This window comes from Hakea prostrata, chromosome 5, assembly GCF_041222555.1.
Source record: "Hakea prostrata isolate BN-2017 chromosome 5, UWA_Hpros_2, whole genome shotgun sequence".
Taxonomy (NCBI): Eukaryota; Viridiplantae; Streptophyta; class Magnoliopsida; order Proteales; family Proteaceae; genus Hakea; species Hakea prostrata.
The window spans coordinates 57,710,323-57,738,193 of NC_142604.1; the positions used below are offsets into that span (position 1 = coordinate 57,710,323).

Consider the following 27,871-nt stretch of genomic DNA (forward strand, 5'->3'; position numbering starts at 1 on the left):
ACAAGCATCTTTTTGTATAGGATATCAAGCCAAGCTTGGAGATGGATTTTCCCAATGATTTTAACCACTAACAGTTGGTCACGCCAGGATGAGGAGAGATTGAATTTAATGGTTAAACATTATTGGGAGAACTTGAGTCTTTGTTCTCAATCTACATGGTTAAATGATTGACACTTGTTTTATCTGAAAACAAAGTCATCTTTTTATAAGAAAACTTGGAAAAATGTAGGAATTGAAATATTCTTTCATTTCCTAAAAATTAAAATTTATATTTTTAAATTAGACGCATGTCAATCGTCCCAACTATGTAAATTGTAACTTTTTCTCGCTATCGCTGGGTAGAGAAAGTGAGAGACCCAACCAATTCAATCTACCTATAATTTAGTAAGAATAAAAACGCCTTATTGCAAGGGAATATATATTGGGTGCCCTGGATGAAATTTGGACAAACAATCCTGACATTGCAGATATCCTACCATAGCTTTCAAGAAAAAAATGGACTCTTCGGAACTATCAATTATACTAGTATTGGCAACAGCGACAAAAAGGTCGGAATACAAACCTTTCACAAGCCCAGTGCTCCAGATGTATTTTGAGGGGTATGCCAGAATGGCAGCAACCTTACAAGATGATTGTAAAAGAACTATTTTCAATATCTCTGTTTTTTGACATAATATTAATGCAATTTCCTTTTTCCTATAAAATATATATGGGTAAATATCACTTACCTCCCCGCTTAGCTGGACAAATAGTACTTACACCCCCTCTTAGTTGGATAATATCACTTACCTCCCCTCTTACCTAGCAAATATATCAAATACCTCCCCTCGGTTAACTTTTCCGTTAAATTTAATTTTTACCGTTAAATATTTTTCTAAAATCCCAAACTACCCTTGGTTAAAAATATTTTTTATTTTAAACCCTAAATTATCGTAATCATCCTAGCAATTAAAATACTAAATTACCCTCAATTAAAAGTAATTATTAAAAACCAAAACACCATAGTTAAAACCCAAATTATCTTTAATTATTAAAAGCCCAACATAAAAAAATTATCAAACAATTAAAAAAACACATACTACTATCAAGTAAAATTAAAAATGCAATTAAAAAAAAAAAAAGTAAGTTGATAAATTGTTTAATAAATTTAATTGTTTGATAAAAAAAATTTTAAACAAAAAGGTATGTTGGACTTTTAATAATTAAAGATAATTGGGTTTTAACTATGATGTTTTGGTTTTTAATAATTATTTTAATTGAGGATAATTTAGTATTTTAACTGCTAGGGTGAATATTGTAATTTAGGGTTTAAAGTAAAAAATATTTTTAGTTTGGGGTTTGGGGTTTTAGAAAAACATTTAATGGTAAAAGATAAATTTAACCGAAAAAGTTAACTGAGGGGAGGTGTTTGATATATTTGCTAGGTAAGAGGTGAGGTAAGTATTATCCAACTAAGAGGGGGTGTAAGTGCTATTTGTCCATCTAAGAGGGGAGATAAGTGATATTTACCCAATATATATATATATATATATATTGGGTGCCTCCATATTCATCTCAATTATTTAGTTTTAAACTTCTCCCATGTTGCTTTATCTATCTACAAATCCAAAGGAGTTAATTGCCTCTATCCTTAGCAAAAGTGATCATTGTTGTCTTACCAGAAAGAAAAGAAAAAAAGGGATCATTGTTGAGACTGCTTACCAACCTGTACAATTTGAATTGTGAAGAACTTGAAATTCCTTCATAGATTTAAATTTTACTTGCAGCAATTCACACAACTCCGCCAATGTTTTGCTGCCGGTCCCAAGCCCGGGTAAAGGAGGAGGGTTGGTGCGTCGGTCGGCAGCCGGCACCGGAAAAAATCTAGCCAAACCTTTTTCATGGATTCGACCTTATATGATAAAGCTATGCTGGCGTTCCCGACAAAAGAGCGCGCGCTACCTATGGCCCGGTGTGTCATGTGGGCAGGGTTGCTAGGCGTCCCTCGGCGCGCGTCGCTCGCGCCCGATGCGGTGTGTAGGCGGGTTCCGCCCGTGGCGTCGGGTGAGCTAGTCCATGCATGGATTAGATTGGCATCTTGAAACATAGGATCTCTACTGGTGAGCTTAGAATTGATGATGTTTGAGGGAGAGGATTAATGTAGCTTGCATTCAAGAGACTAGATGGGGGGTAGCCAGAGTTGGATGACTTTAAACTTTGGTATCTGGGGATAAAACAAATAAAATGGAGTGGGTATAATAGTGGATAAGATTTAAAATGATGTGGTGGATGTTAGGTGGGTGTGGTTATTGCTATCGCTTGTATGGAGAAGAGTTCGTAATATAATTTGTGCATATGCACCTCAAGTGGACTAGATGAGTCTAAGCTAGAATTTTGGGAAAATATGGGTGGATTCTGCGTTCGTCAAGGAGAAAGATTATCATAGGAGGTGATTTAAATGGACATATTGGAAAAGATCAAAGAGGATATGGGTGTTCATGGAGGTTATGGTTTTGGAGAGGATGGCGGGGGTTTCAATTTTGGATTTTGCTACTGCTTTTGATCTATCTATTATAAATACTTACTTCAAAAGAGAGATGAGCATTTAATTACTTTCAAAGTGGACGCATAGAAGCCAAATAGATTTCTTCCTAACTAGAAGGCTGATAGATTGTTGTGCAGGATTGCAGGTGATCCGGGGGCTTAGCTGCACAACATGACTTGTGGTCTTGGATATGTGCTTAGTCCCAAGAACACATAAAGGTCTGGTAAACTATCCCGGATAAGATGGTGGATTTGAGGGGTACTCTAAATCCTTCGTTAATGAAGTAGTCAAACAAGGAAATGGGATTTTAAGGGGATACCAATGCAATGTGGAATGAGATGGCTATGTGTATTAAGAGGTGGCCAAGGATGTTCTAGGTAAATCAAAGGAAAGATCCATTCTTATAGAGATGTGGTGGTGGGATAGTGAGGTTCAGCTGCCATTAGGATAAAGGCTAGTTTTAAGACATGGCAAAGACTAAGGATGTTGAGGATCTTCAAAGGTATAGGTTAGATAGAAATGAAGCTAAGAATTGCGGGAAAAGCAAGGGAAGGTATGAAGGTTATACAATAAGTTGGGCACAAAGGGGAAAATCTATTTATAAGATAGCTAAGATGAGGGATGGAAGAGTAGAGATCTTGACCTTGTTAGATGTATTAAAAATGGAGATGGTAAAGTATTAGTTTGTGAGGAGGATATTAAGAGATGGGAAACCTATTTCTCTAGTTTATTAAATGAGCATTCTTCAAGCACTTATGTTTGGACGATTACACTTTTCACCAAGGCACTGGTGTCCGAACTTATATCGTGATTTCGATGTCCGGGTAAAGAAGCTTTAAGGAGGATGAAACTCGGCAAGCACAGGTCCGATGAAATCCCAATTGAAGTATGGAAGAGCTTAGGAACCCATGGACTAGTTTGGTTGACTAGTTGTTTAATAAGATTATGAGCACGGGGAAAATGCCGGATGATTGGAGGAGAAGTGTTGTGGTTCCAATTTACAAAAATAAAGGAGATATTCAAAGTTGTAATAACTATAGAGGCATTAAATTGATGAGCCGTCGATGAAATTATGGGAGAGAATAATTGAAACCCGGTTGAGACACTTAACTACGGTTACGGAGAACCAATTTGGGTTTATGCCGGGAAGATCTACACGGAGGCTATTTACTTAATTAGGAGACTTGTGGAAAGGTATAGAAAATGTAGGAAAGACCTTCATATGGTATTTATTGACCTAGAAAAGCTTATGATAGAGTCCCTAGGCGTTAATTTGGCAAGTACTAGAGAAAAGAAGTGTTGCAAGTAAATATGTAGATATAGTTAAGGATATGTATGATGGTTCGGTGACTAGTGTTAGAGCGGTGGGGGGACAAAGTAAGGAATTCCCGATACGGTTGGGCTACATCAAGGGTCAACTTTAAGCCCATATCTATTTGCCTGGTAATGGATGAATTAACCAAAGACATTCAAGATGAGGTCCCGTGTATGCTTTTTGCGGATGATATTGTGTTGATTGATGAGACCCAAGTGGGGATTAATACCAAATTAGAATCATGGAGAGTAGCTTTGGAATCAAAAGGCTTTAAACTTAGTAGATCGAAGACGAATATCTAGTTTGTAACTTTAGTCATGATCGGGCGAGATGATGAAGTGGTGATACTTGACGATAAAGAGATTCCTCGGAGTGATTGTTTTAGGTACCTAGGTTCAATCATAAGTAAAGAGGTGATTTAGAAGATGAGGTTTCCCAAAGAATTAAAATAGGGTGGATGAAGTGGAGAGGTGCATCCGGGGTCTTATGTGATCGGCGTATTCCATTAAAGCTTAAAGGAAAATTTTATGGGACCGTTGTCCGGCCGGCTATGATGTACGGTGCGAGTTTGGGCTGTTAAAAAGAATCATATAGATAAACTCGGTGTAGCGAAATGAGAATGCTAAGATGGATGAGTGGCAAAACTAGGATGGATAAGATAAGAACGATCATATTAGAGTTGGTCGGGGAGTTGCTCCCATAAGTGATAAGCTTAGAGAAGTCGTTTGAGGTGGCACGGCCACGTTCAACGGAGACCTATAAATGCTCTGTTCGGAGAAGTGATATAATCCATATTGAAGGAACTAGAAGAGCTAGAGGTAGACCTAAGATAACCTTAGGAGAAGTGGTGAGAAAGGATATGTATAGCTTAGGCCTTGTATCTAGCATGGCCTTGAACACAACTGATTGGAGGGCAAGAATCCATGTAGCCGACCCCATTTAGTTGGGAAAAGGCTTATTGTTTGTTTTTTTTTTTTTTTTTTTTTTCCTTTTTTTTTTTTTTTTTTTTTTTTTCGCCCCTTTTTTTTGTTTTGAAGTAATGAATGTGATATTTGTCATGCCTCATTTAAACCCCATGAATGTTATTTTCATTTCCATAATCTTGGTGAAACTTATATTAGGATGTAAACGGACAATGAAAATTCGAATTCAATTCATATTTGTATCCATTTAAGAACATTCGAATTCGATTTTTTTTTTTTTTAATTCGAATTCAAATTTAAATATACCAATTTTAAGTTAAATATTATCCGATTTTGATAGAAACCATCAGTATCTAATAGCTATATCCAATTAAAGTTTAATTTTGAAAAATACATCATTATTCGTTTATTAATATACTTTTATAATAACTAATTACATTAAGCTACCAATAGAAACTCTAATTGGATGTCGGATATTCAAACTACTTTCGGATATTTTTATACGGATACACGGATTACTTTGAATACGGATAAGATACTACCCAAAAATTCGATTAACTAAACAAATTCAAATTGGGTTATAAATTTATCGAATAGATGTTAGATTCGAATTTGGATAATGTCTTTAATAATCGAATTCGGATTCAGATATTACCATATTCAAACCGAATTCGATCCACTTACATCCTTAAGCTTATAGATATTCTATAATAATATAAATTGCCAGATCTTATTGTTAAGTTCCCGACATGCATGGCCTATGCAACATTCATTTTGCAAGACCCGATCAATGATCCGCCGAACAGATTTATAGCCCAAAGCCAAGCATTGCAGTAAGAAAATTAACCCCCAGACTATACTTGTGCCAACCTCTCCTAAAACCGATTTTGCTATTTATGGGTTTGGCTCCTCTCCTCCAGAAATCTCCCTATTTTGGTGTATACCCTAATTTTTGACTTCATCGCAGAGGTTCACAGTATCAATATATATACCAAAACCAATTAATCATCACTCAACCATATTAAAGTGTTCAAATAAACTTAAAATATGGGAGTGCAATTATGCTAACAGTGCAACTAATATATAACTAAGTCATATGGGCCAGTAAACTAGGGCTATGGATTAGCATCTAATATGTTTATTGGTTTGTCTCCCTCAAGAGACCACTGAAGTGAAGCGACGAAGGAAGTATCTCTTGGAAAGAGCTGCTGACATCCAAGTCACTCCCATTAAAGTGTAGATACTCCTCATCAAAGTAAATAAATGTCAACCATTAAAAAATGATTCTGCGAAGAACAATAAATTGAATTGATCTTCTTCACTCCCCATTCCCAATAAAATAAAATACGAAGAGTTCTTATTTTCATGAACTACCTGGTTGTCACCAGTCTCCTTTCAGGATGTTATTACTAGCAACTACAAAGAATCCTTGCTTCACCTGCAAGTGACAACCATGGAAGTTTTAGACTTTCAAGAGGTACAAAGAATTATGGAAAGACGATGAGGGCATTATGCAACCATCAGAACCAATGATTTTGCAATAACACAATCCTTCCATTATCCCCAGCATGCTAATTAACAGTTTGCTGGTGACCAATCATTGTTCATCCTCTGTTAGTGCAAGACCGGCATTCTACATATGCCTAAACCTACTCTTCATTTTCAGACAACATAATTAATGAAATTGACTTGGAAAATAGAGATCTAATACAACATCTATTCACTCCCTTAACACCACCAACCCAATCCCCAACCAAAAAAATTAAAAAGAAAAGATGAAAAAACATTAAAAAAAAATGTGTGTGTGTGGGGGGGGGGGGTGTTTAGGTTTAAACAAGAGACAAAAGAGCTGGTTCAATCATTCTAACATCAGACCATGGAAGTTCCTTGGAATGCTACTCAGATTGCAATACTGATGCTGAATAAAAGAAGAGAACACACATACCATCAGGACTGGAAATTCCAAATCGCAAGCTTTAGAACTACAACCATGGATTTGGTGGATAATGTATCTGAGGAGCCTAGGGATCCTATGTTATCAGAATTAAAATATTCATGGACTCCTGGCACAAAGTAACTACAGAGATGACAGCATTATGAATCATGAATAAGCCCATACCTGGAATACAGAATCATCATCATGTTCCATCAGTGTTCCTTCTCGCCAGATACTCATCAATGCTCACATATCACTGCCATCAAATTATAAACTCCCAACCAGAGAAAATAACCGGCGACTTGGTTCCAAGAATATAACAGAAATGCACCCTTCACCTCAAATGTCCAAACCAATTTTAAGTCCATCCTATTCAAGGCTGTCCATCTTCTGCAGGATCGTCTGCTGACTGAGAATTTTGAAGTAAAGTAAATTGACCACCAAATCAATCACCCATAGGAATTTCCAAATCCTGCAGAAGTTCAACCTGGTTCAGCCTACTGAACCAAAGTGAATGCAAAATCATATGAAACAAATCATATCTGACTGGTAGCGCGTTCCAAAGAAAATGCTTCTGCAACATCTTCACATTTGTTTGCATAGAAACATAGTTTCTCAAGGGGATAGCAAGGAGAATCTCCTTCAGATTTGGTATATCCTTTTCTGCCACGATTACAGAGAATGCGCTCCAATCAAACACATCATTTAATGGAGGAACAAAATTATCTGCAATGATCACAGGAACACACTCATAATGGATTGCCTCAGCAATCCTAGGGCTGTTCACCTCATATCCCATTGCGCAGATACAATATCTGCTTGATTTCATGTGTTCAATGTAAGACATCTTTTGGGAGACACTGAATGGTAGAGGCCCATATATCCTCATGTCTTCATCCTTATCACTCCAGTGTTTCAACAATATGGGGCGGACCCTGCCATGCATCTTTCCAGCAAAGAAGGCAAGGATTGGGCGTTGAGAGACTCTTTTGCCCCCAACATTTCCGTTAGGCCTCCTGGGGTTTCTAACTGCGGTCTCTGGCAGGGGGATATCCCTTCCAGAAACAAATATTCCTTCAGATAAGTCAGCATTGCACAGAGCTTTAATGGTGTTTCTGCGAAGTTCCTCATGCTCGTTCACAGTGTATGGACCCTGCAAAAAAGTAAGATTGAATTCAAGATACTCTGAGAAACCATACTAAATAAAAACTATGAGAGTATTACATGAAAATAATTGCTTAAACTTAATAGAAACAGGTACACATTAGTGATGGTAGAGAGAGAGAGAGAGAGAGTGAGAGAGAGAGAGAGAGAGAGAGAGAGAGAGAGAGAGAGAGAGATGGATGGCTGGCGATAGGTATTACCCTTGTGTCATTATAAATAAGGAAAAAAGATATGCTGAGAACCAAATAACCATAGGAAACTTAAACATAACTAAAATTGATACCAAAAATGAATCCCAACTAACTTGAGTTGCAGCTGTAGACACCAATCAGCATGGAGAGTAACTTCAAGCAGGTAGCAATATCAGTTCAAGCACAACAATCATCAATGGCATCAATAAATCTAATCAGAAACAAGATAAATAAGCAGCAGAAAATACCAACTGCAACCCACAATATCATAAAAAGAAACAGCAACATAAAAAACAATTGTCAAAGAAGGTCGATAGGACAAAGTACAAATCTGTTCAGACACAACACCTACTAGGTGCACTATAGTTTAAGACAGACCAAGATCTGATTAGTAAATATCGGAGTCATCCCAAGCCCCAAAAAAGGTTAAGGGATGTACCCAGTGCATGAGGCCTCCAACTACTGCAGAGTGAGGGAGGGTCACAATTTTTGCAGCCTTACCCAAACTTAGCAGAGGCTATAGTTGGGACTGGAAGCAACCTTTTGCTTCTGACATGAGCACCGCAAGAGATCGTACTTGCACTTCACAGGAACAACAAAATTGAAAAGCTGAAACTCATATGAGATAAGATTTATGTGGTTCAGCAAGAGCACCTACATCGACAGAGTGAGATCCAAGTTTCGGCATGAAGCATGAGATGAGAAAATAGTACAACCCTTGCAATTTGATACTCAAACCCGAGCCCCATGTACACCTTTGTCTCATCTCTCTCATTCACTCCACATACCTTCGTTGTGGTGAGACCAATTTTGATAAGCTTCAATGTTCTAAGGCCATTTTCAGGTCTAAATGCGCCTGGATGGCCAATAAATGGGAAACACCATCACCAGATAAGCAACGGCTTGTGTCCAGAATTTTGAGAGCTTTGAAAAGACTAGCTGTGGATCCTAATCTGTTAACAGGTGCTTTTGGACTTTTTTTTAAAAGCATTTTTTCTTTTTCTTTGCTTAAGTTTTCTCTGTTTTGTTATAAATAGACGTATTCTTATTTTGAGGGTGTAGAACTTGAATTTAGGGCTATATCTCTTCTCTTCTCTTCATCTTCCTCATTGTGAAAACCAGCATCATTGCATGCAATTGGCAATTTTTATGCTTGCATCGCTTTGAGCAAGATCTGGTCTGGACCGTTTGTTTTGATCAACGGTTGATCAAAGTGATGGAGGTAGATCCATCTGAATCCAAGAAGATCCAACAGTTAGATTAGCATCATTAACCTACCCATTAGAAAGGTATCCTCATCGATACATTTGATCAATCTGGACCATAGGATTGTGCAGGCAAATGATCTGACAACTCAAATTTGACCATGTATGGATGTGTCTATACAAGAGGTACCTATCTATATAGAGTCATGAACCTACAGACTAGGTACCACCTCTTTGCCAATAGGTACCCCCGGATCACAAAACAGACTACTGTACATTCATAAGAACTCTGTGTTCAGATTTGTCAATGCATAACAAAAATCTAAAAAACTACTTCTGTTGGGACTTTCTTGTATCCTGGGAGACTATTCGCTGAAGCCCTCTTGCACACAGTGGGGGCAAATAAAGTCTAAAGGAAAGTGACGCAGTAACATACCTACAAGTGCCAACATCCAGTCTCCTCTCTATGCTATTTCAAGCCATCTTTTCTAACAAGTCTTATGTCATTAGATGTAGAAACCAAATAATAAAGTAAGGAAGGAAACATTACTATAACAACTCCTATTCCTATCTAGATAAGCCTAGAACAGTAGAACCTAATTATATTAGGAAACTGATAAACATCACTATACTAGGAAAGCAAAAGAATATGACAACTAAATCCCAACTTACTTAGCTAAGACAATCATCAAGAGTGTGTATCTTAAATAGTATGCCCATGGCATAATGTATATATGGTACTCATATAGGATGGAGCAAAATGAACCATTTAAACTACAAATGTACAAGCATTATACATCAGTACATCACTAGTAGGTAGCCCAGTGTTGGGCTAGCCAGATTATACATCTAACTAAGAATGTACAAGCATTATACTTTACAGAATATTTACACTTGGGTATGTATATATTGGAAGAACTGAGTGAATCCTGACTTGTTTTTGAAGGACATAGCATGAGCTTTATTGATATATGAAAGTTTCAAAATACAGGACAAATGAAATTTTCCCAATGAGGGAAATCTTGCAAGAAAAATAAGACCCTAGAAAACCCACTCCCAATAAGGAAAGAACAAAAAAATGAAAGTAAACTAACTAAATCAAATCACCCAAATCTAGAAGATTTGCTCCACACAATTCTAATTTAAAACACTCCCTCTCAAGTTGGAGAATAGATATTTAGCATACCCAACTTGCCAATAATACTATTGAACACCTTCATGCTTAAGCTCTTTGTGAGCACATCAGCCGGCTGCTAGGGTTGCAACCGGGATGGGTTAGGTCGGGCTTATTCAAATCCAATCCCAACCCTAAATGCTTTTAGGTAGGCTCATTGCCACCCTAACCCTGATTTAGGGCCTAAAATCCTTGTCCCAAACCCTAAGCCCAGACAGGCCAGCCCTTCCTGTCCCACTTTGATTGTCCCTAATTGGGCCAAGACGGGGCGGTTGGCCCTGGTCCTAGACTAGGAACTCTAGTATAAAAATTATCTTAACTAAGTCGAACATGAGATGCCAAATTGAATAATGACACTTCCAAAATCCATATTCTTATTACTCTTAACATAAAAAATCAAAAGAAAAAAAAAAAAGAAAAAAAACCTTCAAAGCCATTATTATCAAATCTGATATAATAATATCTTAACTAGATGTACAATAGAAAAATAGAACTTCCATAATCTAACCGTTTTTGTTAAATCTAAATTGTTAGATTAAAAAAAAAAATAAAAATAAACAAATAAAACATAACTTCCAAGCTTTTCTATATCCTTGATAAATTTGATATCAATAATATCTCATTTATATGAACAATACGAGGAAAAAAAAAAACCTTATACATTAACCCATCGTTAAATTGAATTATTTGGTATCAGCCTTTAAAAAGGCTCTAGAGCACGGAGCTTCAAGATGTGATAGGCTAGCGCGCTACTCTGGCTCGCTATATAAAAAACATTTTTATATTTTTTAAAATGCTATTAAAGCTGATATATATATATATATATATATATATATATATATATATATATATATATATATATATATATATATATATATATATATATATATATATATATATATATATATATATATATAGGCAAACTGAGAATAACATGCAAAAAAATATAAGACAACTAAAACTCCATGTTGTTTTCTTCTCCATAAACAACAAAACAATTTATAAATCCATATTGTTGCCTTGACCACAAAAATTAGGGCCAAATCAAAATAATGGTCAAGGCCAAAATCAGGTATGGGTAGGGACGAACCGAGCAGGATAAACACTAATCCTAGGCCCTCCCTTAGCCTTAATTAAGGGTCAAAATATTATGGCCCTAACCCGCCCTCAGGGCCAAAATTTTGAGCCCAAGCCCTATTCAGGCTTAGGGCAGGACAGTGCAATCATGGTCACAGGGCCAAACTTGCATCCCTAGTCTGAAGTAACAAAGGTGACATAGATCAACCTAGTCTCAATCTTCTCTTTGATGTCTGCCAATCTCCACATGCTTGAACCTGTCATGTTGTACAGGGTTGTGAACTATGCTGATCGCTGACTTACTAAGTACAACTATATAGGAACCTCCAAATCTATCCCAACCTCCTGAAGCAGCCCTTTCAGCTATAGTACCTCACAAATGCCCTAAGCAATCACCCTAAACTCGGCCTCGGCATTGGACCTTGCAACCACAGCCTATTTCTTGGTTCTCCAAGTCACAAGGTTACCTCTCACATACTCACAAAATACTCAAAGGTAGACCTCCTATCATTTGGACATCCTGCCCAATCTACATTTGTATATGCCTCAATCTTCATGTGTTCCATGAGCTGAAATTAAAATCCATTTTCTTGGAGTGGCCTTTAAGTACCTCAAGATCCAAACACTGCATCCAAGTACGAGTAGGGGTTATGCATATACTGGCTAACAAGACTAATTGCAAATGTGATGTCAGGCTTAGTGTGAGATAGATTAATAAACTTTCCCACCAACTTTTGATATCTTGTCTTGTCAACTGGTTCTCCTTCTTTTGCCTTCGAGTGTAAGTTAGGATCTATAGGAGTCTCAATAGGTTACATCCTAGCATCCCAATTTCCTCTAGAAGATCCAATGTGTACTTCCTTTGAGAGAAAGATACACCACTGGTAGAATATACCATTTCCAACCCTAAGAAATATTTGAGATTTCTCATATCTTTGATCTCAAATTCGATTCTCAAAAAAGTCTTTAATGCTTGAATCTCATCCTTTACTGCCTGTGATCACAATACCATTCACATATACTAAAGGTATAGTAGAGTGGGAAGCATCTTTTTTTATGAACAAAGTGTAGTCTGCATTTCTAAACTTATAGCCATTATATATCATGGCCTTATGGAACTTCCAAACCATGTTCTTAAAGATTGCTTTAATCCATATAAAGCCCTCTTCAACTTGCTCACTTTCCCATTAGTCACAGTAGTAGAATACCTAGGTGGCACATCCATGTATACCTCCTCTTAGAGTTCTCCATGTAGAAAAGCATTCTTCACATCTAATTGTTGTAAACTCCACCCTCTATCACTGCACATGAAACAATAGTCCAAATTGTGTTCATCTTGGCGACAAAGACAAATGTCTTATGGTAGTCAATGTCATAAGTCTCAGTGAAAGCTTTGGCCACCAATCTTGCCGTGTACCTCTCAATGGTCCCATCTGCCTTGTGCTTGATCACAAATACCCATTGCACCCAACAATCCGCTTTCTTATAGGCAAAGTCACCAATTCCCACGTTTTGTTTTTCTCTCAGAGTTTGCATTTCCTCATCCATAGCTTCCTTCCAGTTTGAGAGAGAAAATGTTTTTTACCAAGTGTTAGGAACAAAAGAAGAGGACAACGAAGAAATGAAACTTTGAAATTCTAGGGATAAGGAATGATATGAAACATAAATGGAAATAAGATGTTTGGTGCAAGTCTGAGGCTACTTTCTCAATGCAATTGGTAAGTCCAAAGTAGGATCAGAAGAAGGTTCTAAGACAGACTCACTTGGAGGAACAAATTTTTCAGAATGAGGAATTGAAGCTTCCAACTGGCTTGGTTTAGAAGGGGTCACTCGTTGCTTTCTTTGATAGGTCTTCAAAGGTCTAGGCTCCCCCTGCACATCATCCACCAGCTACTCCTATTTAGTCATTCCATTTCCTAAAGGAGGATTATCTGCAAGAATCTCAGGAAAAATATCGAGAGAAGGAATCAACACCAAAACCTCTTCACTAAGACTCTCCCCTTGAAGAGGTGTACGGGGACAAAAAGGAACTTGTTCTTGGAACACAACATCAATACAGACAAAGAAACAATGAGAACCAGGATGATAGCACTTATGCCCCTTCTATGTAAAAAGATAACCCAAAAAAAATGCACTATAACCCATGAGGATCCAACTTACCATAAAAATTGGTGGTTTCAGACAAAGGCAACACAACCAAGAACCTTTAGGTGATACATTAAAGGCTGCTCTACTTATAAGAACCTCAAGGGATAAGACACAGGAAGGCATTCAGTTAATTAGATAAGCTGCAATAAGAACTGCGTCACCCCAAAACTGAGAAGGCACATGCATAGCAAACATAAGGAAACTTGCGACCTCAAGTAGATGTCTATTCTTGCATTCAACACTCCATTTTTAGGTGGAGTGTCGACGCAACTGGTTTGGTATATAATGCCATGGTCAACTAGGTAAGAAAGGAATGTACCACCCAAGTACTCAAACCCATTATTCGAATGAAGGATTTTGACTATAGCCCCAAACAAAGTCCTAATCATATTATGAAAATTTTGGAAATACGAGGAAACATCACTCTTTTTGTGAAGTAAACCCATGTGATCCTAATGCAAAAATCAATGAAGGCAACAAACCATCTATGACAAGACAAAGACACAATCTGAGAAGGACCCCATACATCAAAATGAATAATTGAAAAAGGAACATGACTACGATGGTCTGAAATAGGGTAAACATACCTAGTCTGCTTGGCCAAAATACAAGCCTCACAATAAAAATTGTTCAAATTACATCTTTAACCAAATCCAGAAATAAATTAGACGAAATAGGTAATGGAATGTGGCCAAGACGATGATGCCACTACAATAGAGTAAAAAGTGCAAGAGAAATGGAACTAGAGGCCATAAAAAGAGCTGATGGAGACCCATCTAATAAGTAAAGCCCCCTTTCTGTCGACCACTGCTAATCGTATGCCTCGTTTCCAAGTCTTGAAACACATAGTGAGAAGGAAAAAAAAATTATTTGTAGTTCATATCACGAGTAAGGCTATTAATAGATATAAGGTTAGCTGAGACCTTAGGAACATGCAAAACAGAAGGTAGGGTAAGAGAGGGTGTACAGATAATGGATCCCTACCGAGAAATAAGAGACACTGACCCATCAGCCGTTTGAACAACCTGAGTTAAAGGAGCATAGGAACAAGTATGAAACAAGGAAGATGAACCATTTAAAAGGTCGGTTGCCCCGAGTCAATTATACATAAGAGATAAATTGAATTGACATTGTAACAACAAAAAAAAAAAAACCTGTGGAGGATCGTGGATCAACAGAGAGAACAATGGAAAAAGCTACAATCACACTGGAAGTCAATGCTAGAGAAGATACGTCAAGTCTGTATATCAATTGGTGAAGGTGCTACGTAGCACCAATATTATCACACCAAAGATTAGTGGATAAATACGTAGCACCAATATTATCACAATCGACTAACGAAATGAGCTGTTGAAGTACTCTAGGTGTCAAAACTTGCTTCATTTGTATATGCTTGACTGCTGCCTCTATTTCCATTCCTACCTCTACCACTAGAATTTGTTGGTCATCTATTAAACTTCCAACACTAGTCTTTGGTATCATGTTCTTTTCCACAACCCGCACTTCACTAGAGTGCTGGAATCTCACCGGTACTAGATTAATGCTGCTAGAACCAGCCACCAATATAGTTCAATAAGATGTCTGACTATGTACCCTAGCTATCCTCCAACTGTCTTCAATATCAACTATAGCATAGGCTTGCTTCAAGGAAGGAAAGGGCTCTCGTGATAGAATATGTGCACGAATCTAATCATACTCAATGTTTAGTCCTTCTAAAAAGTCATACACTTTGCACTTGTCTTCCCACTTCTGATAGGCAGCAACATCCATAGCACATGATGGAGTAAAGCGAACATAGAAGTCAAGAGTCTAATAATAGCCTGGAAGAGTGTTGTAGTACTGAGACAAAGTAAAATCCTTTTGCTATAACTGATGAATTTTCCTTATTTCAAAGCACTGAGCATCATTCCCAACCTTGGAATACATATCGTTGACAATCTCCAAATCGTGGTAGCATCAGGAAGAAGAAGGTAACTTTATGCAATACTTGGTTTAATGGAATTTAGAAGAAATCTCATAACCAAACATTCATCTATCTCCCACTTGTCTTAACCCATACTAGGTGAAGAAGGCTTGATAGAAGTTCCATGAAGACGGCCAACAAGAACACGAGCACCAACCGTTAAAGAAACAGAATGAGACTAGCATAGGTAATTGGTCCCATTAAGATTAGTAGTGATCAACTGGAAAAGAGAAAAATCATATTCCAAGAAACAGATGAAATCATAGAACAAAATTCGGTCAAAACTTGTGAAATTTCAGTATACTTTGGGAACCTTGAAATGAAAAACTAGGGGACCGAAAAAAATCCCAAGTTTCGATCAAAACAGTCGAAATTTCATCGAAACCTGGTTTATGAGAAAAAGAAATTCTCAAATTTCGTGGAAACCTAAGATTTTTCCCTGCAAGTTTCGTATCACAAATTTTCAATTTTTTTGTTTTTTTCATGTTTCCCCAAATACCATGACAAATAACCCCTCCATCAAGACTTCCCTATCCAAATTGTGTATTCCCTTAGACTAGTTATCTTAGGCATGTTGATGATCAGACTTATAAAGTTGCAATTGTCGATTACCTTGACAACCATAGGCATAAAATGTCATGGGATGTCTATGTACGTTGGTTGGAGGAGAAGATGTTATAGGCTTAATACTACTCAGCTCACATGATGGATCCACCGAGGCACTCCTCTTAGCATTGAGTTGTATTTTCCTTCTATTGTTCGTTACTTTGTATTTGATGTTTTGAAGTTAGAAATTATATATTGAATGTTATGTACGTAAGTAGTTAAGTTTATAGTGTACTTCTCGGACAACTCTACATTGATCTTATGAACATTGAATGACATATCTACATTGATTTTTTTAGCAAAATGCATATGTCAATGTGTTCTTTATACTCTAATTCTCTTAAATGCAGAGTCTCACCCTAAAAGACTCCCTAAAACCTATCAAAATTGGCACGAAAAAGTCCTAAGTTTCCTCGAAATGTCTCAGTTTCCTACCTAGGTTTCCCATTTTCACCTAGTCAAAACTTGAGTTTCCCTCGAATTTTTTTCTGTGGATGAAATGGGAGGATTCTCAATACCAAATGCACTAGAAAAGGCAGGGGTAACTAGATCAACACCCAGAAACCTAAAAATGTCACAGACCAAGGAATGAAATTTTAGTAGGAGAAAGATACTCACTACCAAAAATTAGTCAAGAAAAAAATCATAAATTCTTATGACATAGGATGCATGGGGCTGGTTGGGTTCTAGTTAGGATTTTGGTTGGGTTGATGGGTTCTGGTTCTGTTTTGGTTCAATAGGTTCTGGTTGGGTTTGGTTCAATGGTTCTGTTACACTTTCTTCTTCCTTCGACAGGGAAAGAGAAAGAACAAAAAGATGCGATGGTTGCAGATGCAGAGGGAGAAAAAAGAGGTTTGATGAAATCATGAAAATGAGAAAGAAGGTAGAAAGGAGGTTTGATGGATCTGGATGGAGAAAGAAGGTGATGGGTTAGGTTGCAGGTTGAAGAGGCGATGGGGTTTACAGATTTCTGGTTTTTAGGTTATGCTATCACAAGGTTTGCAGAGGTCTTTAATGGTAAGGAAGAATAAGAATGGGCGTAACAAACACTTTTGCAGGATGACATTTTTGGGTTCCAAATATCTTGCGACAAAAAAAGGGAGAAGAAGACAAGGTGTGATGGTGCTGGTTGAGTTGCAGGGTGCAACGATGGTAAAAGAGGCGATGGGGTTTTCAGATTTCTGGTTTTCTGGTTATGCTATCTCAGGGTTTGCAGAGGTCTTCAATGGTGAGGAAGAAGAAGAATGACGGTAACAAACACTATCGCAGGATGATATTTTTGGGTTCCAAATCTCTTGCAATGAAAAAAGGGAGAAGAAGAAGAGGTGTGACAGTGTGGTTGAGTTGCAAGGTGCAACAATGGCAGTAGAGATGGGTGTCGATGGCAAAAGAGAAGGCTGCGATGGGTTCTGCAATGTTTAGAATCTGGCAGAAGAGGGCAGTGGTGGTCTTGCGATGCTCTTGCGGTGGTGGGTGCAGATGGCAGAAGAGAAGGCTGTGATGGCTTTGCAATGTTTGAAATCTGGCAGAAGAGGCGATGTTCAGAACTTTTTTTTCCCCCTTGGGTCGTTAGAACACAGCAGTAGGTGATGTTCAGGGACGAATCAGAGTTGGCTCTGATACCATGCTGGAATAACTGAGTGAATCCTGACTTAAGTCTAAAGGACACAACAGGAGCTTCATTTATACTTGAAACTTACCAAAAACAGAACAAATAAAATCTTCTCAATGTGGGAATTTTATAAGAAAAATAAGATCCTAGAAAATCTACTCCCAATAAGGAAAGAACAGAAAAAGAAAGTAGCCTAACTAAATCAAATCATCCAAATCTAGAAGATCTCCTCCACGTGATTCTGACCCACAACAGTATATCTACCATATATAACATGCAGGCTGGGTGAAGGCAGACACAGTTGAACTGGAGGCCTCGACCATCTGGTCTGCACCCGGCATGGTTGAGTCAGGTCCAAGTTGCAGCCCCAATGACCAAAGAAATCATTTTGCATTCTTGAATTATTAGGTAAGAAACATGCAGGAACTAAATGGCATTATAAAGTTATTATAATCAACCCAACTTTTGGCCTAGCAAGTCTCTTAGGTGGGTTCTAAGTTTCCCTTGCACCATTTGCTAAACTATAACTCTGAAGGATGGTGCATGCATTCCAAATCTAGCAAAGAGTACAATACATTTCTTCATCAGAAGTATGTTTAATTCCAAAAGTGAAAGTATCACATGTTCTTCCCATCACAATTGGAAGTCTATCTAGAAAGCTACTCGACATCTCATTAGGATTATTCATTTCATGTCACAGAATAGTAGTTTCAACGAGGATACTTGGCAACAGAAACTACAAAAACTCCACATATAACGATTTTCTTTTTGACTTTCATGTTTTACTCGGTTCTTATAGAGTTAATAAAATAAAATAGGCACATTTAAGCAGAGAAAGAATCAACAGTTGAAACATAACTACCATACCCAATCATGGCAAGCAACCAGAAAATGATCCGACCCCCGCGTGTGGTTCCAGAAAGGATACTTTGAAGCAATCAGGTTCACATACTTTGCCAGATATTTTGACAAAGGTTGTAAATCATGTGAGTCGAGCACATACAGAGATCTCTCCAGTTGGCGTGAACTATATGGAAGATAGAATAAGTGAGCTTTTTTTGGGTCCTTTGTGACAAACTGCCTGTTCTCCTTAAGTAGTTTCATAAACCATCCTTCAGAAGCATAAATGCCTTTCAGATATGGTTGGTGAAATATTGGCCTTCTTCCATCAGGGTAAATGTAAACCTTAAGTATGTTTTCCATCAATTCATAGCTCCTGAAATATTAAAATTCACCTTTCAATGCACCAAATTCCATCGGGAAAACTGGAGGAGAACATAAGAACTCCAAGGATGACACAGCTTTCTAATAGTCATGATCAGTATAATATGATACCTGGGTAGAAAAGTTCCATGAAAAAAATAGCAGGATAATCGAACCCTAACCAAATAAAGTTGGATGAAATGATCATGGGGAACATCTGGAAATGCAATAAGGTTTAAATACAATAATATGACAAATCATTGCTTACATCCAAATCACAGTTATTTCTTTTCCAAAAGCCATAGAATCTTACAAAATGAACACATGCATTGAATTGAATCTGTCTAGCTTTTTAGGTATCCAATATTACATGAGAAGATAACCAAGTTTTATGAGGAAATTGCCCCTTCAAAATCTGAATTGAAGGAGATTAAAAAAAACCCACCATCAGGGGCGGACCCACTAAGGGACTGGGGATCCCCCCCCCCCCAGATTTTTAAATATTTTTCCATAATTCCTTTAATTTTTTCACTTTTTATATTAATTTTCTTCATTTTTCCAGTTTTTTCTCTTCTCACATGTAAAATATCACTATTTGGCCCCCCTTCAATATTGAGAACAATTTTTAAAGGTAAAATAATGGGTATAAATGCCATCCTAGTTAAAAACTAACTCCTCAATCCCTATTTATTCTCCCCTCTCTTCTCTCTCACATCTTTTCTTCCTATTTATTCTCTTCTCTTTCTATAAACATGGGTTAAAGGAAATTTTTGAAAAAAAAATCTTATTAGATATTCAAAATGTCATTTCTAATTAGAAACTAACTCCTCAATCCCTATTTATTCTCTCATATCTCCTCTCTCCTCTTTTCTTCCTATTTATTATCTTCCATTTCTTTCTTCCTATTTATTCTTCCCTTTCTATAAGCGTGGGTTAAGGAAAATTTGGGAAAAAATCTTCTCCACAATTAGGTACTCTTTCTCTTTCTCAACTTATTTATTGTTTATCTTTTTTTCATTTTTTTTTTGTTATTCTTTATTTGATTTTATATTCTTTGTTTGTTTATTTCTTCTGCAATTTTTTTATTTGATTTTATATTGTAAATAAAATGGCTACAGTTAGTAAGGTAACTAACTACCATTGGTTTGCATCTCTTACCTAAAAAAATTTGGTTTGCATCTGACTTTTTAGGGTTGAAGTCATGTGTATTTTTTTTTTGTACTGATGCTTTAATTTACCTATATCTTGTTGAAAAAAAATATCATTATCAATAATTTACTTATGTTTTATCAAATATATGTGGGCCCCACAAAATATGTGGGTCTATTCCTTAATATAATAAAATAATTCATAGGTGGGACCCCCAATGAGTCTTATAAGGGCCCACACAATATGTGTGACGCAAAAGTATAGGTGCTTCCCCATCTGGACTTCCATTTTTGCCCCCCCCCCCAATATTGAATCCTGGGTCCGCCCTTGCCCACCATCACACATGCCCCTTGGATACTCTACATTCTGCTCCATCAAGCATACTGGACTTGTTTCTGTTAAAATAAATTTCCAGTTCCGATCAGCTGCATGCAGATTGTATAGCTCTAAAGAAACAATTTTGCCCCATTCACCATGTTGTGCTTAGATGATCTCAATTTTTCCTCTTTAGAGACAGTTGAACTGATAAAGGAAATATCATGATCTTTGATGGGAAGTCTGTCTTCAGAAACTCCATTACACTTCTTACTGTTTAAAATGGTGTTTCACATTTGATTGTGAAGTAAACGCCAAAAAAAGGCAAATGGCTGGTCCTCCCTGTTTTAAACATCTTTACACCATTCTCCTTTTTTTGAATGGCAGAGTGCAAATTCTAGCAGGAAAAAAACACTCATTTACAATTTATGATTAAGCACAGAAGGGTTTCCCACTTACCTTTCCCCTTCTCAGAACCTCAGTAGTCCCAAACCATGCACCATTTTCTTCTCCCTATAAACCATCCTCCGTTCGTGGTTTGTGTGAGCTTGAAGCCTCAAAATAAATGTAAAGTTTGAAGAAGTCTGTATATCTCATTCTCTCTTGTGCTTCCTCTGCACTTTTGCAGCTTTTTATAGCTACATTTTGTTCTTTAAATCCCTGATTAATAATAGATTGGGATAGCAGATGTAACTGGTTAGGATGTTTCTATCTAGTTGTCACTCTGTCCCAAAGATGAAGAAACCAATCACATCCCTAACCTGGTTCAGCCATCTTATACCTCATTTCCTATCATGTTTCTCACTGGCATCTTGTTGTGTGGTACTCATAAATCTGATTCTAATCTCACTGTCTATAAATTAAGCCTGATCATGTACACCAGAGACTAAATCAGCTTTATCTGATATCATCAAAGCTAAATTCTGTGCAATAGAAGAGATGCTCATGGGCATACTTTTTCCCTCTCACTCAAATGCAATTACCATGAGATAAACTCTTTCCAAAAGCATAAATTTAAAGTCAACCTTCTTTTTACTTTAAAGCCTCAGCTTTTCCTTACTTAAGGTTTATTTGTCTCCTTTCAGACCTTGGGTCAGTTTTTTCCTTTATGTGGGATGCTCTGTTTCTGTCTCTTCAAACCTTCCTCATGAGAGTGCAGACCTACCTTATTGTATCACCATTCATTGTCCAAGTGGAGAAGGCAACCACGGTACCACATAACTAAGCTGGTTCACAAGCAAAAACTGTGTTCAAGATCTCTTCTATTCTTTCTGGTACTAAAGAGATGTAGATCAGCAGATTTTCTTCGTCAGCATAAAAGAAAATATGTTTCTTGTGTAATTTCACACTGGTAATTAAGGTAGTGTATTACATAAGTATGACATATGTGGAATAGAGTTTGAACATGTTATGTTAAGATAATTGAATCTGAAGCGAAAGTTGAATGATATAAATTGAAGGGATTCTTGAACATTATTGTTTGAAGTTCGAGAGATTACTGCTCAGGAGCTATGATTTATTCATAGGCCCCAATGGGGTATTTATAGTTAAAAACTGAGTAAGTCCTCCTCCAAGTAGGAATACAAATACAAAAACAAGCAGCAATAAAATACTAATCCTAGACTGATTAGGAAACTAGTCTAACACAGCATAGGAAACCAAAATATAAAAGATAAGAAAACAAAAACATAATTAAAATAGGAGTCTAAAGAAGAATCCTAATCCAACTACGAGGGATATTTCCCTATCACAATACTCCCCCTCAAGTAGGGGCATTGATATTGCATGTGCCCAACTTAGTCAAAATAGGATGACACATCCAAACTGCTGCCCTCTTTTCCTTTTTCTTCATGATCTGAAATAAAATATACGCCTAAACTAGTTCTGCCCAGAACCTGTTCTCCCCAAACCCTAAGTTCTTTTTTTTTTTTTCCCATCTTCCATGGAGACCTAAAGTAGTGGCAGATCTGAGATCTTTTCTGCTGTACCTTAGCAGTTCTCACCCTTTTACAATCTTTTTTTTCAGGGCTGCAAATTGTACACAGTTCACCACTCCCAATTCTAATTTTTTTCTTTTCTTTTAGCAGGTGTTTAGGCTTTATTCTGAATTTAAGTCAGTAGACAGTTCATATTTTCAAAGAACTAGCATGCGGCAGGGGTTTTCTCCAAAACGAAAACCTGAAACTGACGTACTTGCATTTGCGGTAGCTTCCAATCTTATAGTTAGATGAGAATAGGAGCCCCAGAGTTGCAAGAAGAATGACTCAGACTTACAATGAAAATTAAAAGAAAAAGGGTCTTGCTGTAATTTTGAGGAAGAGCTTCAAGTTGTATTGTTTTAGCAAAATCACTTCAAGACGAGGGATTGAAATTTGAGTTTTAGGCTTTGATACCATGTTGTAATTTGAGATATTATTGCTTAAAAATTATGATATATTTATAGGCCCCAGTGCGGTATTTATAGTTGCAATTAAGTCCTACTCTGAGTATGAAAAGAAATACAAAAACAAGTAGGAATAGAAAAACTAGTTCTGATTAGGAAACTAGTCTAACACACTACAGGAAAAAAATAGAAAAGATAAGAAGACAAAACATAATTACAACAGGAGGTTTAAAGAGGAGTTGTACTCAATTAGGAAATCTCTCAATCTAGCGCTAGCGTCAGATCAAGAGGGATATTTACCTCTCGCAACAATTACAATAGGTGTGAACTATATATCATTAACATTGGATGTTTTGTTGCTTTGCGCATTAGATACAAGCACTTTTAAGTAATAATTCCCCAATGTGTAAGAATATGTTGCCCTTAAAAAAATTTGGTCATCGTCCATTTTCTCTTTCACTTTTTCTGATCGTTGTATTTGGCCACTTCATTTGTTATCTTTTTCCATTTAAAACGCATACAGTTGGACTCTCTTTTTTGTGATGATCATGCTTTCCAATCCATTCCTATCCATTAGCCTCCATTAAAGCCTAATCCCATCATAAGTTTCAGGACATTATTTACATTTATCCTAGAACAAATCCAACACTGTACAAGAAAGAGTTTGTGTTGTAATGTATTAGGGTCTTTATGGTCTTTTCACATATGTAAGGGATATGAGAGTCTTATGTATTTGTATGTAAGGGTAATAGAGTCATTTAGGTGGTTTATATATAAGGTTCTTTTGGGCCTTAGGGTTTCAGATGATTCGGTCACACTCATTCTCTCTTTGGTGTGTGAGTTAGAGCTGGTGTTGCTCTGGTGAAGGCACTGTATTGCTGCTGCTTCGAGAGGAGTTCTAGCGTGATGTTGATGAAGCTTAAGAGCTTCTAAGGCATGGAGTTACTGCTGGTTTTGGTGGTCTTGGTTTGCCTTGAAGAGAAGAGATAATGTGTGCAGTTTATCAGGTGTGATTGTTCTGATTCTGATAGTCTCTTTCTTGGTTCATGTCTTGTGAGCTCACGTTGGGTAGCAACTAGATCTGTAACCTTCTTTGATATCTGACAGTGCAATGCTTGATGAGTCTTTCAACTCATCCTTGGATGTAGGTCTATATGACCGAACCAAGTAAAATGATGTATGTCTTGTCTTTGATTTCTTTTCTTTGTTAATTCCGCTGCTTTAAGGTATAGATTTCTCAACAGTTTGGTGACGCTTCATGTATGTGAGCGTAAATCAATTGATGTGAGGCATTTAGATGGAATCCTCCAATGGCGAAGGGGGACCCACCTCTGTTGGATTCTATCTGAATGCCTCAAATGCATTCATACATGTCAAGAATCCCTACACTCTACAAGAAAGAAATGGTTCACAAAAATCAGCGAGAGTTACAGACATATCAACAGAACCATTACATACTGAAGTCCAGAAAATAACAGACTCATGCATGCTATATGTGGCAGACACGCAGACAGAAAAGAGCATGCCTTCAGAAACATATAAACTGCAATGATCTCCATACGTATACTATTAACCGATCATCTAATATACAAAATGACAAAGTAAAAGAAAATGGGATTTTTCAGTTAGTAGCCATTCAGCGGAATAGATACCAAAAACTTTTGTTTAAGTTATAGCTTCACTGTGAGTGCTCACATTGATCATCTACAAAGATGCATTTAATAAATTCAGACAATTTTCATAATTCAATTTCCCATCGAAAATGAAGATCAATTAAGCAGGATAAAACTGGTTATGGAACTCTTAGAAAACTCACCTTTTAAAAGTAGAAACATTCCGAAACAAAGGGGAATAAAGCTCAGGATCATCAGTGACAACTGGAGCATGTTTTATCTCTTTCTTTGCATAGACAAGTGCTTCACCAGGTGGCATGGAGGATACATATCTCTTCATATTGAAAACCAAAGAAAACAAGCAATTATAATGTTAAGAAAATTCCAAGAGTTTTTATGACAAGAATAAGGAAAAGACAAGTCCCCCATATAGATTCTACCTGCCAGGAAGAGTAATCTTTTTTGAGTGGAGGAGGTGCAATCACTGCCTCATGATAAACATTCTTCGTTCCCCTGCTTGTAGAATTTATCATTGGTGGATCCTTGGGAGCATTTTCCACGGCTGGAACTAATTGTTCTATTCCAGTAAAATTTGGTGCCGTAGTCGGGGAAACTGGAAACGACTGAAACTGTTCAGTTCTTGACGGAGAAGGAGCTTCATTCACCTGCTCTGTCTCATTCGAGATTTTGTAAGATGAAACCTCAGCCGACGGCAAGAGAAACCAGATCGAGAGAGGTTTAGGGAACGTGCAGATCTGAAGCAAAGCCAAAGCTGTTGTCAAGACGGCTGCAATAAGAAACAGTTTACTGCACCAACTGAATCTATAACCTGCGCATCGGCGTCTGAGTGCTCTTATTTGACTTGCGACATCAACAGAAACCTCCATCGTGACCTATATCTCGATTTCATCAACCACAAACACTGCTAGATGTATCATCAACCGTGAAGGCAGTAAACTTATCGACAAATTAACTAGATTCTCCAAAGCCCATTACTTCATTAAACTCGCAATTTAGAACTTCAGAACAAAAAGAAGAAAGGGATTATTCCCAACTGCACACCCAAGAAGCTTCCCCTTGATTAACAAAAGGGTGAAAACCACATAAAAGCTCGACAGGAATTAAAGAAATGAATCAGCGTTTCTTAAGGGGATTGAGGTTTCGTATAGGATAATGGTTACTAAGGTATGCTCTCTGTGATTCGATTCCAAACCCTTCCTCAACATGGGTTCTTAGGAATCCCTACAATTTTATTGACAAAAGAAGAAAACAATAGCACCTTCGGCACCTCCATGGAAGCTTAGAGAAGCAGATCCATAAGAGGATTTATAGATACGATCTTCTTCGTACTAATTAACTAACTGGAAAGTGAATTTCGAGAGCTAGAAGTCTCTGCTAACCTACGAATAGAGAACCGTAAACAAAAGGAAGAAGGGAAGATTTGCAGAGGTCTATGTTTGATCCTTGGTCAAGATATGAAAAACATAAGCGCAAGCGGGACCAACTGTGACCCTGTGAGAGTAACCGATGTTGGAGCACGGACACGCATCCGAGATATGTGGGGGAGGGAAAACCGGAAAAGTAGGTGTATTGAATATCGTATCAGTTTTTTCATTCTTAAAGAAATTTTACAAGAAGCCCCTCCGTTTTTATTGAAAACTCAGTATCTCTCAAAATTGAAATCTTAGAAAGCACCTTCTAGATTTTACACGGTTATATTTTTGTTAATTTTACCTTTAATTTTACAATTTTACTTTTAATTGAATAAATTTATTTAAAATCTTAAAAAAAATTTATACAAGCCCCCTTAATTTATTTTATCAAAAAAAAACTCCCTTCATTCGATTGAAAACCCATCTCCAAAATCAAAATCTTGCAAGCCCCCCTCCACACTTCGCACCGTCTATTTTCTTTTAATCGTGAATATGGTTTTATTTTTTTACCCACACGTAATAAATTCATATAAAATCATAAATAATATTTTTAATGTGCATTTTTAAATTCTAAATAATATTTTTAATGTCACCATATTACCCCAAATTATATGAATATTATTCACAGCCAAAAAAATTCTCACTGTATTTTTTTTTTTTTGGTATTTGAGGTTCATCCGGGCCAGCTTGCGCGCACCTTGATTACATTCTCAGGGGGATGCTTGTTGTCCGCAATGGTCAAACCCATGACCTCTCCACTAAGAAGTATGGATCTTACCACTCTACCAACCCTGTATTTTTTTTTTTTTGGAAATGAGGTTCATCTAAGCCCTGTATTTCATCCTACCCCAAAAATTCGTCCAATATTTTAATTTTAAAAACCATCTTTAGAAAAGCAAGAAGAAAAAAAATTCCTAAACAATTATCCCATCATATCAACATTAATAACTCATAAGCATTTAAAACTTTTAAAATCATAAAACTAAAAGGAATAATTTTACTTTGACCATTAATTTGTGCTCCTAAAAAAAGACGTTTATATATTTAAATTATTTCAGAAAATAACAAAAATCATGTGCGTCTGCACTTGAAACAAAATTAATATGTCTTATCTTTCATTATTTAAAAAAAAAAAAAGTTAAATATCTATATTTTTCATTGACCAGTGATACCATGCATCTATAAAATTGTTAATAGAATACCAAATATGGAGAACACTCTTTTGCTTTCCATATTTTTTAGTTTTGTATGACTTTAGATTACATGCATATTTTATTTTGTACATTTAAATTTAGTATGAAATCGACTTTTTAAAATCATAAAATTTCAAAATAATTTAAATAATTCATTTGTGAACAAATTTCTTTTGTAATTTTGTAGTGTTCATATAAACAAGATCCACAACTAAAATTTGAAGGTTTTCCCGAGAAAAGCTGCTAGAACTAGTCTCTAAAATCTCTTTGTCTGACCATAGTGTTCTTTTCTTTCTCAGTTTTTCTATAACTACTAAGATACACCATTACAGGCCCCACATAGCCCTCAAACCCAAGAGTTTTCATGTCTGATAGATAACATTTCAATTGATGGTGTCTCAATGAAGTGGATGAACTCAGATGCACATTCTTAGACAATTTTCGTTGCTTCTTTCGAATTCTTTACATTTACTAGAAGTGCACGCTTTATTCGTGATATGACTATCGAGAAGAAGAGCATACACACTTTGTCCACCATATGAAAGATTTGCACTTAAAGTATGTTGTATGCTTAATATGTAACATTGTTTGGAGTTTACTGAACTCATTTGAAGTTCAACACAAGAGCATGATAATGTCATATGGAGTTGTCTCTAATACGAAAATTATAAAGGTTAGTGTACATATTTGATATACATTATCCCTATGCGCATGCACTAATGGAAGTTTTACATGCTTTGTGCC

At 36.8% G+C, this 27,871-nt stretch overlaps 1 protein-coding gene across 2 annotated transcripts; it reads right to left on the reverse strand.

Annotated features, from left to right (window-relative positions):
- Nucleotides 1–5,186: 5,186 nt before the first annotated feature.
- On the reverse strand, nucleotides 5,187–26,055 carry LOC149016763 (putative glycosyltransferase At5g03795). 2 transcript variants are annotated; one of them, XR_016173366.1, is made up of 5 exons: nucleotides 24,942–26,055; nucleotides 24,705–24,835; nucleotides 18,706–19,054; nucleotides 6,882–7,851; nucleotides 5,187–6,200 (listed from the first exon to the last, which is right to left on the reverse strand). XR_016173366.1 is itself a non-coding variant. In XM_089154835.1 (4 exons), the coding sequence occupies exons 1-4, from the start codon at nucleotides 25,386–25,388 to the stop codon at nucleotides 7,144–7,146; spliced, it is 1,635 nt and encodes a 544-aa protein (XP_089010961.1). In that variant the 5' UTR covers nucleotides 25,389–26,055; the 3' UTR covers nucleotides 6,214–7,143. The 2 variants fall into 2 exon arrangements, 1 of the variants encoding a protein (XP_089010961.1); XM_089154835.1 differs by lacking the exon at nucleotides 5,187–6,200 and having other exon boundaries at nucleotides 6,214–7,851.
- Nucleotides 26,056–27,871: the final 1,816 nt, after the last annotated feature.